Source organism: Quercus suber, unplaced genomic scaffold (assembly GCF_002906115.3).
Source record: "Quercus suber isolate HL8 unplaced genomic scaffold, Cork oak 2.0 scaffold_233, whole genome shotgun sequence".
NCBI lineage: Eukaryota > Viridiplantae > Streptophyta > Magnoliopsida > Fagales > Fagaceae > Quercus > Quercus suber.
Genome location: NW_027069690.1, coordinates 686,729 through 704,700, shown reverse-complemented (window position 1 = coordinate 704,700; position 17,972 = coordinate 686,729). Strand labels below are relative to the sequence as shown.

The window sequence follows — 17,972 nt, the reverse complement described above, 5'->3', positions numbered from 1 at the left end:
AAACAAAGAGGAGTTATGACTGAGATAACACGAAAGAGACACTGCAAAGTAGAAATTTCATGGAAAAAAAAAAAAAAAAAAAGGGTAATATTTAACAAAACTTGGACGGGTACAATACAACAACAAAAAAAGAAAAAATAAGGAAGGATAATATTGGAATTAAAAAAAAAAAAAAAAAAAAAAAAAAAAAGAGAAAAAGTGTAGTTTTTGGGTAGAGTACTAGAGATATTTCTAGATTTTTTTTTTTTTTTTTTTGAGAAGAAGATATGATAATGAGATATGTAGATAAAACCGTGGGCCACGGCATTGATGAGGCCGACCATAATAATAATAAAAAGAAAAAGAGGATGAGAAAAGAATATCACGCGCTTCTTTCTGACACTTGTCATAAAATAAAGCGGTGGCAGGCCATCCGTCTCTTTTAGTCTTTATCTCAAAAACTCTCGCTGCCTGACACGTACACGGTTTTTGTAACTTTTGCCGACAAGTTGGGATTGTTATCCTGTTTTTAGGTTTCACAATAATAAGTGGGGGTGTCCAATAATCCATAAGTCAAGACAGAATCAGATGATATCAAACCCAACTTTATTTGCTCCCACTTTTTATTTTAATCTTTTCCTTGTTTTATTTTTAAGAATATTGATTTAAAAAAAAATTTAACTTTTTTATGATAAAAGAAAAATAATTTTTTTTTTTAATTTTTTTATATTTTCATAAAAGTGATATTAAAAATTTTCTAAAATAATCAATTAACAAATGCCCTAAAAATACCTATTAATCAGACCATTATTATTATTATTATTATTATTATTATTATTATTATTATATAGGAATAGTTAATGAGTGTCTTAAGGGTATTGATCTAAAAATTATTTTTAGAAATTTTTTATGAGAAAAGGAAAAACAACTGGTTTTTTTTACCATTCTTTTATATTTCCCATGAAAGTAGTATAAAAACTTTCCAAAAATGATCTATTAGCAAATGCCCCAAGGGCATCCTGTTAATTGGATTTTTTTTTTTTTAAATGGGAAAATTCATTAGTGAACAAAAGAGACGTGACATTTTTTATAACATTTTTCATAATATAAGGTGGTAACTAGTAAGTCATGAATGAAGTAATATCATTTTTAAATAGGCCCATAGCTAAAAATCTTAAGTAGCAAGGCAGAACAATCTTTGTACAGAGCCAAAATATGAATATAAAAGTTTTTGGATTAAAAAGTGATAAATAAGTTAATGGGTAAATTAATACAAAGAACATAAAAATGGTATCTATTTGTTAAAAGATACCATAATATTTTGTTTATATTATTTTATGTGTTAAAATAATATATTGTATTTATATTATTTTATGTATTGGCTCAAGAGGCTTAATTATGTAATAAACTTAGGTACACCTAATCCTAACTCATGTAATTTCTATACATACTTTGCTATGGTTCATTGTACAATAATATCAAAGAAGTAGTTGTCAAGAGTTTTATCCCGATGACATAGGTCGTTAAGTGAAATCACATAACTTTGTATTTTCTCTTTTAATCTCCTGCTTGCACAAATTTTTCACCAATTCTCCACAATGGTTTCCCTTTGATTTTAAGGTGGTATCAAAACCATCTTTACGTGGCCCTCAATTACTATGCTAGTTTTGTTATTCATGGATCCCATTATACTATTCAGCTAACTTTTAACCTTTTTTTTTTTTTCTATATTTTCAACAAAAAGTTTTCAATTTCAGCTAAATAAACTGTTCCTAAATGAACCCTGTACATAACAACATTAAGGCATGGGAAATGCAAAGTGGTTGAATCTGGACCTTACACGTGGAATGGCTATGAGCAAAGGAAGAGGAAGCATTGGCTAAGGGATTTGTCTTGGTCTATGCTAAAGGCGTGACTGCCTTAGGAAGGAAGTAAGATTTGTACCTGATACAAAAAGGGAGATAGTGACTATCTAAGATCAGAAGCTATAAGGACACCCCTTATTGGTTGAATGTATGTTGGACCACATCAGAGACATGTGTATCAATTATAGTACTCCTGATGTCCTTCTCAATATCCAGGACTTGTTTCCCAAGTAGTGGCAAGGCCACCTACTCACGGGTCCCAGTGCCACATTGGCGCAATTCCTAGCCTCTAGTCAGCAGATAATATCACAGCTGTGCAAAGGTCTAAAGTAGGGAAATGATGACTTGACACATGTCCTTGTACTTAGCCATATTCCTCAAATTATAAGAGGAACATGCAGCTGTATTAGGGGCAAGAATCCTAGAACAAAAAGGAGAGATTTGAGAAAAGATGGTAGAGAGTTGGTAGGAGAGAGGAACAACCTTGTTGTAAGAAATCAACTAGATTGAGTAGAGCAAGAACATTACATTCTTAGCTCAAACCATGGTTTTTCATCCCTTCTCTAGGTTTTCCACGTGCATCCTGTGTTACTTTCAACATTACTTCTTCTTCTTGTTTAAATGTGCGTCTTTTTCATGTCCTACCATCACTTTCTCTTTCCTTGTTCAAATGTCATGTGAAAGTTAGCACCTTGTCAAGCTTTCTCATGTAGATGTATTGTTAGATAACTTATTTTACTTCCCCTATATAAGCTCAAATCTAACTTGCACGTACAGACCCTAAGTGAGAAAATTCAAGATCTTAAACTAGCAAGGGAAAAGGTCACAAAAGGTGTTCCTAGCCCTTTAGGAAGGCAAAGCAAGAAGGCTTCTAAACTTGTTGAAATAGTGAGAAATATGAAATTTAAGCCCCCATAATAGCTGCCTTGTTTCTTATGTTGTAATGAAGTAAAATTTTTTGTCACATGTAGTTAGTAAGCTTAGTCTTACTATTCAACCCTCTTAGACATTAAAGTGGTGTTCCTAGTACTCTTGTGATGTGAGAGTTTTTTGGTGCTTTCCAATTAGAAAAACTAGGTTTAGGGAGTGATGGGGAGTAAGGTCCTCTAATGCGAGTTTTGAGCCTTATTGTATATCTTTTTCTTTTTCTTTTCTTTTTTCTTTTTATAGAATAATACTGTTGAGGGGAAAGTTGATGTCTTCGAATAAAATATAGGAAGCAAAGTCAAAACTCAACGATAGGCTCTTGAGATGATGCCCAAAGGCTTTCGGTGTAGTGATAAGCCTATCCGAGCAAAAAATAAAGGTTGCACTTTGACAAAACAACAACAAAGCCCAATAAAACACTTCACAATAGTTAATTAGTAGATTAGTGGTCCTATTTCGATAATACAAGAAAAATAAATTCTCCAGCAGTAGGGTGAAATTAAACTTAAAGCCCAGCAATTAGTTACTAAGCAAATTTAAGAAATTGTTCACTTCTAGAAGTCCTTGTGTGTCTTGGTCAGGGAGGTTTATTGTACTTTCAGCCATCATTACATTAATATGAGGGAAGAATTTCATTGTTATAAATACATTATATCCTTCAATAGTAAAACAAAAAGTAAAAATTAATGGTTCCATGGTGAGAAGAAAGGGGTTATTTGGCATGGTGTGAAAGGAGGGAGAGATTCCAGCTCAGTGCAACAAATATTGAACTAAGATTCTTGGGCAATATATATGTGGGGTATGAATGGGGTAGTATAGGCTGTTTATGAGTGAGTGGGTATGCAAGCTTGTGATGATGTGGTAGAGTTAATGCTAAAACTAAGTTTTTAATGGGTAATAGGTTGTTTATGACTTATTAGGAAGCATTTATAGGCTTAGGATGTGCAGAAAAAGGAAAGAGAATGTTTGAGGCTAAGTGAGTATGGGCCAAGGGGAATGATTTATGAGCTGAGGAGAGTCAAACTACAGGCTAAAATGTGGCAAAGTGGCAAGAATGACAAAGATTTTAGAGGGGTTAGTGTGTGTCTTGTGTGCTAATGTGCTTATCCTTTTATAGTGGAGTTTAGGGAGGTGTTAATTAGAAAAAGTCCAAAAACATAGGACTGATCAGGAGGCAGAATAGCAGCTTGATTATCCTAGGATTTGGCTATAAATGGTGGATTCTCTTTTGGGCTGTCTTAAATATTTGGGCAATGTCACACATGGGTAAAATCAGCATAATCTTGCATTAAATGCTTGGATCTCTAAGTTTATATTCAACCAATGAGGTTAAGACAGGCATTAAGGAAGGATGCTAGTGCTGCAACTGAGATTTGGACCTTGGGAAGTAGGATTTCAACACCCCAAGCCAGGTGTCAAAATTTAAGCCCACCACAGAAGGTTTTGACATTTATAGCATTGATTTGTTGAGACTTGGGTAACTTGGTGTGAGAGTGCTTTTTTTCTTAGCACACAGGCCTAAGTAGAGACAAGGATCTCGGGTCCAAATACTTGTTGTTTTGGTGGACTGGGCTTGGTTCACCGCAGCTAAATGGGACTGATTACGAACCAAGTTGTGCGCAAGTCACATAAAGCTCATCAAGATGAAAAATGCAATTCCTCTTGATACCTTAGGGCATACTGTCGTGGGATCCCGAGGCGTATTGGGCTTGTAAGAACCCAGAATGCTTTGGTTCTCTAAACTATATGATCTTTTCCATGTTTATTATGTAATAGAGTTTTATCCTTTCCCTTTACCTCTATGGGTGCTACATAAAAAAACACACTACACATATCTTCAGATAATTGTTAGTTTCTTAGATTAGGATATACATTTTAATACATATACATATATGTAAATGAGTTTCATGAGAATGATTCTGCCACGAGGATCCTAGCCCCAATTCTCACAGACTTGGTGCTTTTGCACAAGACTTGTGGGATTTGGAACTCAAGTTCGAGTGGCTTTGCTTGGGCTTTGCCTTCCAAGATAGTTAGGTGAGATGGATTTTAACAAGAAACAGTAAATGAAGACAATGTAATAAAGAAATACACGAAATAATTGTTAGAAATCCTCAAATCAATATGAGATATTTCATTATTTTTCTTGATTGTGGATTACAATATGCTTACTAAGACGTGATACAATGTTCAACTAAGTTCAAAAATTACAGACTTTGATAGCTATTCAAGCTTCCAAGACTTGCAAAGTTTGAATTTGTTGAATCCGAGTATGTGCTATAGTGGCTGTCTCTGGGACACTGGGAGCGGTTCCTCTGTTTTCTTTTGATTTTACAGAGCTTTTCCTATAGTTCTATATTCACGTGATACAAGGTTCATCTAAGTTCAAAAATTACAGACTTTGATAGCTATTCAAGCTTCCAAGACTTGCAAAGTTTGAATTTGTTGAATCCGAGCATGTGCTATAATGGCTGTCTCTGGGATACCGAGAGCGGTTCCTCTGTTTTCTTTTGATTTTACAGAGCTTTTCCTATGGCTCTATTATGATATCTTTTCTCAGATCAAAATGGTGATGAATGAATGTCTCTCAGCATGGGTTTTCTCTTCCTTTTATAGTGCGACTCTAGGGCTTCGGGGCACGAGCGATTTCTCTCTTTTGCCCCTCAGAGCTCGTACTGTGTCAGCTATCCAGAGGCTTGTCCTTTCCTTTTTCCTCATAATTTCTTCCTTTTGGTCCGACCAAGCTGAAAGCCCCTAGCTAACTTTCTATTCCAAGATCCACTCAGGTTGCTGATCTTAGCTATTTGGCCCTCTTTGCCTTTTCAGTTTTTGTCTGCCCTCCATCCTTGTCATTTTTCCCAAACAATCGGGGTCTTTTACTGCTGGGTTGAAAGCTCCCTCCAACCACTTCTACTTATGGTTACTCATGCTTGGTTCCTTGAGGTGCAGCTCCTTTGTTCATAAATGTTTGCTTTACACTTTCTGACGCATGACTGGGCGCTTGAGACCTATTTGTCCTTCATCGTTTATGCTTTGAGCCGTTTCAATTTTACTTAGAGCATGTTGTGTGTCCCCAGGATCCCAAGCCTCTGGGGATCCCGGCCCAGTTCTTTTACTGGAATTTGCTGGAATTTTTAATGACCTTTTTTGCTGGAAATCTGAACGTACATAGGGCCTTGATGTCGATTCTTCTTACTGCATGAATTGGGCCTTCTTTATTTTTTTATGGAATGGGCTTTGTGAAATTTTGGACCTCAACACTTGGTTATGGCTCCCCTTCCATTGCAGATATAGTCTTGAGGAAAGTGATGAAGTCTCATTTCCCATTAGACTTCAACTACTAGTACAAACTTTAGGCACTGTTCACATCAAGGAGAGGGTGACAAAAAGTTGATGGGATAGCCCCTAGTTCATTATTAAAGATTTGGTTCCCTTGTAGAGGCTTCCAGCTGGACCTTGGTCAAGGATGAACAAGAGGGAAGTTGGTTGTCTATTTCAGTCCTCTGCCTTTGTTGGAGTTCTTTGGATCGGGCTTACTCTCGTGGGTTGGACCCTTTGGGTTAGGTTGTGTTCATCCCCTTTTTACTTGGGCTTATTCTCCTTCTATAGCATATTTGGACCTACAAAATGGACATCAATGACACATATTGCCATGGGTTTTCATTAGGCCTGTCCATGGTTCGGGTCGGATCAGGTGTAGGCTCAACTCACATCCGACCCGAACTGATCGGATAGAGCCGCCATCAACTCGCCGTCGACCAGGAGGAGAATCTGATCGGGCCAGTCGGAGCTTCAATAATTGTTCGGCGCATCGGTCGAGGATGAAGATCTAGAAAACAAAAAGAATCTGACAAGAAAAGATGAAAAACAACTGAAATCCGGCAAGAAAAAAATTGTAAAACGACCTAAATCCCGTGAGATCTCGCCAAATCCAACAAGATCTCAGCCATTTTCAGCAAGATTTCGGCTAGATCTAGCAAAATCTTGCTGGATCTAGCTAGATCTTCCTGAAAAAATTCCAGTATTCGCCGGAATACAAAAATGGGTCGGTCGGTTTGAGTTTCTTGATTTGAGAGGAGGAGATCTGATATCAGACCCATCGATTTCAGTTTTTGGATAACGAAATCGATTGGCAGCGGATTGGGTTCGGTTGGCGGCGACGGGTGGGTCGAGTCTGGTGGACAGCCCTAGTTTTCATCCCTCATGGACTCTTATTATTAGTGAATGGGTCTTTGGGCAATGAGTTGTAATATTTAAAATAACAACATAAGCTTAATTACTTCAAAATGCTTTTGTAAATAACATTTACTATTTTTTGAAATGATGAATTCCATATCATAAGTAATGTTTATGGTTCCTGATAATCACGTCATAATTTAAATGGTGAGCTTGTAGGATGAATAGTTACCATGAGTTTTTAAAATAAATATTATGAATGTTGTGATATAAATAGTTACCATGGGTTCTTACTATATACATTCCATGGGTTTATAATATGGTATGAGATAAATATTATAATGTTAAAATAAATAACTTTCCGTGAGCTTTTATAAGATGATTGCAATGATTTTTGAGAACAGATAATTGCCATAGATTATAGTAATGTTTAAGAAATTGAAACATTGTTCATCATTGGACTTTTAAGTGAAATAATTATGACATAGTATTTTTACCAAGTGTTAATAATCTTAGACTTTTGATAAAATAGTGTCAACGTAAATTGAGTTTTCGATATTGCTAGTGAGAACTAGGTTTTTTGATATTGCCAGTGAAAACTTGCTTAATAGTCAAGAATGATATTTTAACTTGCTTAATAAAATAAATAATTTGGGTTAGGCTTTACAAAAATATTGGGTCTTATAGTGTTTTATATTTGTAGCCCAATTTTGTGATGGAAAGAAGAATGGTTGTGGGTTAGCATAATAATAGTAAAAAATATTTAGGGAAACCTAATAATTTGTTGGTGATGTTTGAAAATAAATAAGTGTTATTTAAATAACATTAGGTGTAAAAAAAATATACCCTAACAAATACATACTAACTTATCCACCAAAAAAAAAAGTGTGTGAAAGGTGAGAGAATGTATCTCTTTTTTTTTTTTTTTGGTAAATAGGAATTATATTAAAAACCCCTAACTGGGGAAGGAAGTTTGAAAACTAATCCTCTCATAATATATGCCAATATTGTCATAATACAAAAGCATCGAAATGTCCACAGGCGACCTATCAAAAATCATGAAATCTTGCTAGCAGCGAGTTCCTTTCCTGGCTAGTGCATCGGCGCACTGGTTGGCTTCACGTAAGCAATGATTAAGCTTGACCTGAGGTATGTGATTAAATAGAGTCCTGCAGTCCACAATTAGGGAGGAGAGGTTAAGATTAGAAACATGAGAGAATGTATCTCATGTGTCTAATATTTGCAATATCTGTCTATACATTATGAGAAAGAAAATGCATAAATTAATTGAATAAAATAAGTATTGGAAAGGTGGGGTGTGATTGGGATAGACACATGGAAATTTGGTTTTGGGATGTGTGTGGATGTGGGAATATGTCTGATGACACATTTCCACGGATAAGAACGTTCTTGGACTATTAGAGGAGGGTGGAAATTGTCTCCTTTTGTTAGCTTCTCTATGGTGTTTGCTGTGTTACTTGAGTTGGGATTTGCGACGTTTATTGTTGTAATTGAACAAGAAAATGACTTTTAACATTTTTGTGTTTTGGCAACTATTTTAGAAAGTGCCGATCAAGTTCTTTCATTAGACAATTTTTTTGGTGCTGTTAAGCTTAAAAGATAGTGCTCAATTAATTATTTCTGTTTTATACTCAAAGAGTCAAAAGGGTGATTATTGTGCTTTTAAATTATTTAGCTATTTTTATTTGTTTATAATTTCTTATTTTCTATTTTATAAAAAGTGAAAAATCGGTTAATATTTTTTTTACCTAATTTTAGTTATTAGAAATTTATTAGAAAAGGGAAAAACAAATAATTATTAATGTAAGGGCGGATTTTGGTCTTAAGCCCAAAAGATGAATGGATTAAGGCTCAAAGAGCCCAATACAATGAATTTGTAGAGAGTGTGCATAAAAACTAGGTTTCAATGGATCAAAAAACATGCACAGTGAATCAAAGATAGTAAGAAAGTAAGAGAAGACAAGTTCTATGCAAAGAAAACTTTCCTCGGCAAAATCCGAGAAGAGTGGTCCTTATGTATATTTCTCTTAAATTTTGATACAATTACAGTTTTTATTACTACAGTATTTTCTCTATAGATTTTCCGACCCCCTCTCCCTGGAAGGTCTCTTTTATTATATAGCTCCCTTTAGATGATTTTGGCCCTCAACTTATTGATCGTCCATGCCACTACTTGAGTGCTTGTCCCATCAGACACCTTCCCAAACCCCTTGTGAGTTGTGGCAGTCAATATAGCATTGTTCAGAGGTTTTTTTTCACATAAATGTAATCAAGATGTTTGGTGGGATACATTAAATGTGGTGACAGCCACCATTCTTTCAATTATATCAGGGCAAACCCCTTCTCCAAAGCTCTCTCTATAGTATGACTTCCTCTGGTAACGTGCCACTGACATGACCTTACTATCCAAGGGTGTGACCTCCTCGGCACAATAATGGGCCCTTTAGCCATAGGTGTAACACGTGGCACAATTACCTTATTTTAATTCCTGTACCCCATAATTAACTATAGTTTTTACAAAATCATCAATTCGACACCCAATTGAAGCACAAATCAAAAATTATTTTGTTATAATTCTCTATTGGGTTTAATTTTTTAAATATAATTTTTTTAAAAAGGATAAATTACTCTAAAACTTCAATTATAGTGAAATTGAACGTGCTTAAATTCCTCCACCAAATAATTTGGAGAGGAAATATCAATTATTATAATTTGATCATTTGAGAGACTGTTATTTCTAGAAAATTGAATATAATAAGTTTAATTTCATTACACCTGATGTGTCAATGTAATTTACCCAAAAACTTGAAAAGATTGACCAAATATGCAAGGACATATTTTTTGTTAATCTCCCCTGACAGAAAGGCGTTGACCTTTTGAACCACCATCTAATTTGAAGTTAAAAGCAAAAACCTATCCTACTCCCAAACCGATCAATGACCATGCCAACAGACAGACCATTAAACTTCAGTAACCATATCCTGACATTTGAGCTGCACACAAGCCATAACAAAACATCCATGTTTACAATCTTTGAGCTTACAAAAGAAGCCACTGAGGCATCTTTAACCACCATCTAATTTGAAGTTAAAAGCAAAAACCTATCCTACTCCCAAACCGATCAATGACCATGCCAACAGACAGACCATTAAACTTCAGTAACCATATCCTGACATTTGAGCTGCACACAAGCCATAACAAAACATCCATGTTTACAATCTTTGAGCTTACAAAAGAAGCCACTGAGGCATCTTGTCAAAGCCACATGACCCACCCCAGTGACACTGTTCTTCTCTGGAAATGCTCTTGTACAAGCATATTCTGTAATATAAACCAGAAGCATGTAATATATATATTTTGCACTGAGCTCTAATTTAAATAAATTACAATATTGCCTACCCACAATTTGCACAATATTTTCATTGAGAGAATCCAGTGCTGCCAGAAGGCATGAAAATAAGATAGGCTGCACATATATTATAGTGACTGTAACAACCTATTCTAGAAATTTACAATTTCACTCCAATGTCATCTGATTGCTCCATTCAAGTTGGCACCGTCAAGCTTTGCGCCTTCCAAATGCTGAGGAAAAATTATCAATGCATAAAGGATAATTAATATAATGGCAAAACTACACTATTAGTCTCTAAAATTTGCCTATTGAGCACTATTGGTCCTTCAAATTTCAAATGAACACTATTAGTCCTTTAAGTTTAAAAAATGAGAACAACTAATCTTTTTGTTAACAATTGTTAGTCTCAGTGCCTACGTGGCTAACAGAATAATGACATGGCAAATTTCAAATGACATAACATCAATTTTAACATTAAAAAATTAAAAACCATTGCTGACTTACTAAAAAACCTATGACCAGTTAGAAAATCACCCAACCCATTTTATGACCCGTAAGCAAATGGGTATTCCCAAATCAAAATCAAACTTGTTGGGAATTCTTTGCTGCCGGTGGTGTCCTCGGCCATGGTGACATTCAGTATGGGGTTGGATGCGACGGGTACCGATGGGTTAGGTGGTCTGAGTAGTCAGAATCAGAGCTCCACCTTGTCAGTCAAGCCAGTGGGGCAGAATTTGTCATCTCAGGTGACAACGGAAGGGGGGGATGTGGATTTTGTGGGGTTGGAAGGTCCGGCCACTATTATTAATAATTCTGATCTTGAGGGAGTGCATTTACCTGGCCCCACTATTAGGGAGTTGGTTGGAGACTTGGATAAGTCTTGGGGTAACTTTAAAGACTGGATGTTGCAATTGCGAGATGGGCGGCAGTTAGTGCTTCCACTGTCACTCTATCGCTCTCCAGATAGCATGTCGGTCTGCTCAAGTATAGAGGAAGAGTGTGTACCAGGTAGTGATGCTCTTGCTATTGAAGGGCAGAGGACTAGTTGGGTAGAGGAGGGTGAGGGGTTAGTGGAGTCTATGTATGTGGTGCCTGAATCAAAGAATATGATGGGAGAATTTGATGGAAGGTTGATGTCTTGGGAGAGAGGTGGTGAGCCATTAATAGTGGTACCTTTGGCCACTGAAGGTCCTTTGGAGTTAATGTCTAGTCCGGTAAAGGAGATTGGGTGCAAGGAGAGTGTTGATAACTCTCAGCTATCACAGTGGGTAACCAATAGGATTAAGGCCTTTAAGAAATCTGTGGGCACGTCTTTGGAAGGTTTTGAAGAGCAAATTACGGGGTTGTTATTAGCTTTAGAGGCCAGAAAAAAAAGATAAACATAAATATGTGGTGGGTGAGAAGATGAAACTGGTCAAGTCAGGCCAGAAAGGTCAGCGGGAGTTGAAAAATCTGTTGTCATCCTTGAATGTTGAGTATGGTTCAAATAAATCAAGGAGTGATGTTTAGCAACTATTTTAGAAAGTGCCGATCAAGTTCTTTCATTAGACAATTTTTTGGTGCTGTTAAGCTTAAAAGATAGTGCTCAATTAATTATTTCTGTTTTATACTCAAAGAGTCAAAAGGGTGATTATTGTGCTTTTAAATTATTTAGCTATATTTTATTTGTTTATAATTTCTTATTTTCTATTTTATAAAAAGTGAAAAATCGGTTAATATTTTTTTTACCTAATTTTAGTTATTAGAAATTTATTAGAAAAGGGAAAAACAAATAATTATTAATGTAAGGGCGGATTTTGGTCTTAAGCCCAAAAGATGAATGGATTAAGGCTCAAAGAGCCCAATACAATGAATTTGTAGAGAGTGTGCATAAAAACTAGGTTTCAATGGATCAAAAAACATGCACAGTGAATCAAAGATAGTAAGAAAGTAAGAAGACAAGTTCTATGCAAAGAAAACTTTCTCGGCAAAATCCGAAGGAGAGTGGTCCTTATGTATATTTCTCTTAAATTTGATACAATTACAGTTTTTATTACTACAGTATTTTCTCTATAGATTTTCCGACCCCCTCTCCCTGGAAGGTCTCTTTTATTATATAGCTCCCTTTAGATGATATTTGGCCCTCAACTTATTGATCGTCTCATGCCACTACTTGAGTGCTTGTCCCATCAACACCTTCCCAAACCCTTGTGAGTTGTGGCAGTCAATTAGCATTTTCAGAGGTTTTTTTCACATAAATGTAATCAAGAGTTTGGTGGGATACATTAAATGTGGTGAGCAGCCACCATTCTCTTCAATATTCAGGGCAAACCTTCTCCAAAGCTCTCTCTATAGTATGACTTCCTCTGGTAACGTGCCACTGACATGACCTTACTATCCAAGGGTGTGACCTCCTCGGCACAATAATGGGCCCTAGCATATGGGTGTAAACGTGGCACAATTACCTTATTTAATTCCTTACCCCATAATTAACTATAGTTTTTTACAAAATCATCAATTCGACACCCAATTGAAGCACAAATCAAAATTATTTTGTTATAATTCTCTATTGGGTTTAATTTTTAAATATAATTTTTTTAAAAGGATAAATTACTCTAAACTTCAATTATAGTGAAATTGAACGTGCTTAAATTCCTCCACCAAATAATTTGGAGAGAAATATCAATTATTATAATTTGATCATTTGAGAGACTGTTATTTCTAGAAAATTGAATATAATAAGTTTAATTTCATTACACCTGATGTGTCAATGTAATTTACCCAAAAACTTGAAAAGATTGACCAATATGCAAGGACATATTTTTTGTGTAATCTCCCCTGACAGAAAGGCGTTGACCTTTTGAACCACCATCTAATTTGAAGTTAAAAGCAAAAACCTATCCTACTCCCAAACCGATCAATGACCATGCCAACAGACAGGAATCTTTTTGGCTAAATATTGCTAATTCTGAAACATATTTGCGTTATAGGTACTGTTACAAGTTATTTGGGATTTGAACTGTTGCCGAAATTCCAAAAAAAGTAGGAGAGAGAATGAGGAAAAGGTGGAGAGAGAAAAATGGTGAATTACGGCAACTGTCGTAATTCGTTGCCCAAATATCTGCCCGGGCACTGTGAGACGAAGTGCTCTGAGTGGTGCCCTAAACAAACTAAAAAAAATTTGTCCCTATTGTGGCAATACCATTGCCGAAAATTGAGTGGAAAAAAAAAAAAAAAAAGTGAATACTGAAATCTGGGAGGAATTAAAAAAAAAAAAAATATATATATATATATATATAATGTGCTACGTACACAATATTTTACAATATTTCATAACAAATCACAGGTAACTGGTTATTATTAATGCAAATTTAAATTTAACATTGAGATTACTATTTTAATCCAACAATAACAATAAGTAACAACCTGACACTTAGAATTTGTTGTAAAAATTATGTGCACATTTCTAAAGAAAAAAAAAATTTCGCAATGTATTTCAGNAAAAAAAATTTCGCAATGGTATTTCAGCAATACCATTGCCGAAATACCATTGGGAATTTTTTTTTTTTTTTTTCAATTGTGGCAATGGTATTTTGGCAATACCATTGCCACAATTGAGAAAATTTTTTTTTGTTTTTTTAGAAATGAAGTGCACATAATTTTTATAATATTTTTACAACAAATTCTAAGTGTCAGGTTGTTACTTATTGTTATTGTTGGATTAAAATAGTAATCTCAATGTTAAATTTAAATTTAAATTAATAATAACCAGTTACCTGTGATTTGTTGTGAAAATATTGTAAAAATATTGTGTACGTAGTACATTATATATATTTTTTAAATTCCTCCCAGATTTCGGTATTCACTTTTTTTTTTTTTTCCACTCCCATTTTCGGCAATGGTATTGCCACAATAGGGACAAATTTTTTTTAGTTTGTTTAGAGCACCACTCAGAGCACTTCGTCTCACAGTGCCCGAGCAGATATTTGGGCAGTGAATTACGGCAATAGTGTTGCCATAATTCACAATTTTTCCCTCTCCACCTTTTCCCTCTCCACCTTTTCCCTCATTCTCTCTCCTACTTTTCTTGGAATTTCGGCAACACTGTTGCCGAAATTCAATCTCTCTTCTCAAATACCCAAATAACTTGTAACAGTACCTATAACACAAATATGTTTCAGAATTAGCAATATTTAGCCAAAAGACTCAACGGACAGACCATCAAACTTCAGTAACCATATCCTGACATTTGAGCTGCACACAAGCCATAACAAAACATCCATGTTTACAATCATTGAGCTTACAAAAGAAGCCACTGAGGCATCTTGTCAAAGCCACATGACCCACCCCAGTGACACTGTTCTTCTCTAGAAATGCTCTTGTACAAGCATATTCTGTAATATAAACCAGAAGCATGTAATATATATATTTTGCACTGAGCTCTAATTTAAGTAAATTACAATATTGCCTACCCACAATTTGCACAATATTTTCATTGAGAGAATCCAGTGCTGCCAGAAGGTATGAAAATAAGATAGGCTGCACATATATTATAGTGACTGTAACAACCTATTCTAGAAATTTACAATTTCACTCCAATGTCATCTGATTGCTCCATTCAAGTTGGCACCATCAAGCTTTGCGCCTTCCAAATGCTGAGGAAAAATTATCAATGCATAAAGGATAATCAATATAATGGCAAAACAACACTATTAGTTTCTGAAATTTGCCTATTGAGCACTATTGGTCCTTCAAGTTTCAAATGAACACTATTAGTCCTTTAAGTTTAAAAAATGAGAGCAACTGATCTTTTTGTTAACAATTGTTAGTCTCAGTCCCTACGTGGCTAACAGAATAATGACATGGCAAATTTCAAATGACATAACATCAACGTTAACATTAAAAAATTAAAAACCATTGCTGACTTACTAAAAAACCTATGACCGGTTAGAAAATCACTCAACCCATTTTATGACCCGTAAGCAAATGGGTATTCCCAAATCAAAATCAAACTTCTTGGGAATTCTTTTCTCCCTTTTTTGTTTCTCAAATTTGAATTTGATTTTCTATTTTTCACTTTTTCTCAAAGCCCAAGAATGATTAAAATTCTCACTGTATCTGTTACTATGTATCTTTCTTTCGAATTGCTTTTTGGGTTGGGTTCAGTTACGAGAGTTATTTTTCAGGTACATAATTATGGAATTATTGTCAAACATGTAAAACAAACTCGTTGAGAGGAAGAGTAGGAGGAGGAGGGCATATCATCTGAGAAATTGAAGGAATTTTTTGGCAGAGAGAGACGTAGCCTACTAGCCTCTTTAATCAAGATTCGTGACTACGTTAAAAGGTGAGAGAGAACCGATAGCCTAATTATAATTAATAGTGATATAGAAGAGTTTGATTTTGATCATTTACTATAGACCACGTCATCAACTAGAATGCGGGGAAAAATTGATGAGATTTGAGTTTTATTTTGATCATTCTTTGGACGGCACTGGGATTTCATATCTCTCTTTCTCGTTTCTTGGATTTGAGAATACCAGTTCACAAAATGGGTTGGGTGATTTTCTAAAGGGTCAAGGTTTTTTTAATGAGTTAGTAACGTTTTTAAATTCTTTTTATATTAATATTGATGCCATGTCACTCAAAATTGCCACGTCATTGTTTTTTTTAGCAACATCAGCACTGAAATTGACGATTGTTAATAAAATGACCAATTGCGCTCATTTATAAACTTGAGGGACCACAGTGCTTATTTGAAACCTAAGAGCATCTTTATCAGCCGTGCCATATGTGCCAAATGTTAAATATTTGGCACATTTGGCACACTAAGCACCATTTGACCCCATTTATCAGATATGCCATATCCTATATTTTTTGCAACATTGAACAGTACCGTGACAAATTTGCCACGGTACAGAACGCGTGTGGCAAAATTTTTTTTCTTTTTTTATTCCTCTCTCTCTCATCTCTCCGTCATTCTCACCTGTCTCACCTCAATCCTCTCCTCTCTCTCTCACCCCAATCCTCATCATTGCTCTTCCACGCCCACGCCAACAACTTCCACGCCAACGCCAACACTGACGACTTCCACACTGATGCCAACGCCGACGCCGATTTCTCTCTAGCAATGGTTTTTCTGAAAAAAAAAAAAAAAAAAAAAAATTTTTTGGCTGTGTTTTGATGGGTTCGGTTCCGACGAAGGTGGGTGGGTTCGGATAGGCTAGGCTATGACGATGACGACGATAAAGATGATGGGTTTGGAGTCTGGGTTGACTTGGATTATGAAGGTTTGGGTTTGGAAGTGGGTGTGGGTGTGGGTGAGGGTGTGGAGGCGGTGGGTTTGTCGGGGTTTGTGGTTGAGGTGGTGGTGGTGGTGGTGCTGGGGCTTCCGATTTGGGTTGATGGGTTTGTGGTTGATGGGTTGGTTGGGTCGGCGGCTTGAGTTTGTTTGTTGATTTCCGATTTGTTGTTTGTTCCGATGTAGTTGTTGTTCTATTTGGTTGGTCAGGGAGTTCCGATGGGTTTCTGGTTTGTTGTTGTTGTTCTAATTTGTTCCGATGGATTGTGGCTGCCACGGTGGCGGCGGCGGCGGCAGCAGCAGCAGTGTTGTGGTTGTTATTTATTGGGTTAGATATATTATTTTATTCTGTTGTTTATATTATTTTAATGTGTAGGAAATATTATTTTAATATATAGAATTGTAGTATAAAACATCTGATAAATGGAATGTTGTAAAATAATGTGGTAAAATAATAAAGTAGGATTTTAGTATGGCAAAATGGCATAATTTTTGCCACATCTGATGCGGATGCTCTAAGGGACCAATAGCACTCAAAGGTTAAACTTTAGGGACCAATAGTGTAGTTTGGCCTAATAATTAGGAGAAATGATAAAATGTTAGTCTCATTATTATTATGAATTTCCAATAACATAAGGTCAAGAGGTCAAAAGCATATACTTTGTGACAGAAAATTGGACAGATGCAGAGTTCCAGGCATGCCAAATATTGATTAGCATTAACAATTATATTAAGAAAATACCAGAATTAACAAAGCTCAACTCATTTGCACCCCACTCTCACATGCATCACTATGCAGGCTATCCTTCTCACATGAATTTTTTTACTATTGACAATTTTAATATCATCATATTTTGAGCTTTAATTTCTGTCATTTCATTTTTAACAGTTAAAGAAAGTTTTTTGGTAAAATTAAAATATGAAACCACTATTTTTTTTTTTTTTAATTGGTAAGTTGAACCATAACCTCACCCTCCACACCTAACTTCATAGGGAAGGAGGGGCTAGTTTAGTAGAACTTATTGACCACTAATCTTACCCTCTAAAATAACTGGAGAATATTAAAAATATTCACAACATTTAAAACCCAGTTTATGTCAACTTACTGTTTCTCGAAGATTGACCTGCGTAAATAAGCTCGTTGTAGGTTTGCACCCTTTAAGTTAGCATTACTAACGTTGCCCCCTGAAACACGTAGTTGATATGAACATATAAATAGAAAGCAAACAAACTATTAATAAAAAAAAAAAAAAACGGAAAAAAAAAATTTTGTCAAATATAACGTAACTGCCTTTTTCTCATGCTTACTTAAGTAATTATCATTGTTATATGACTGGTAACACATAAGCACATGGAATAATGATTCAAGTAA

The 17,972-nt window shown here is 35.4% G+C and overlaps 1 protein-coding gene across 1 annotated transcript in view; it reads right to left on the bottom strand.

Annotated features, from left to right (window-relative positions):
* Positions 1-14,763: 14,763 nt before the first annotated feature.
* The window catches only part of LOC112024973 (FH protein interacting protein FIP2), a gene marked incomplete in the record, with an annotated part of 8,831 nt that continues 5,622 nt past the window's right edge, over positions 14,764-17,972 (bottom strand). Inside the window, 2 exon segments of the mRNA XM_065780345.1 lie at positions 14,764-14,954; positions 17,707-17,772. Coding sequence (XP_065636417.1) covers positions 14,918-14,954; positions 17,707-17,772 — 103 coding nt within the window.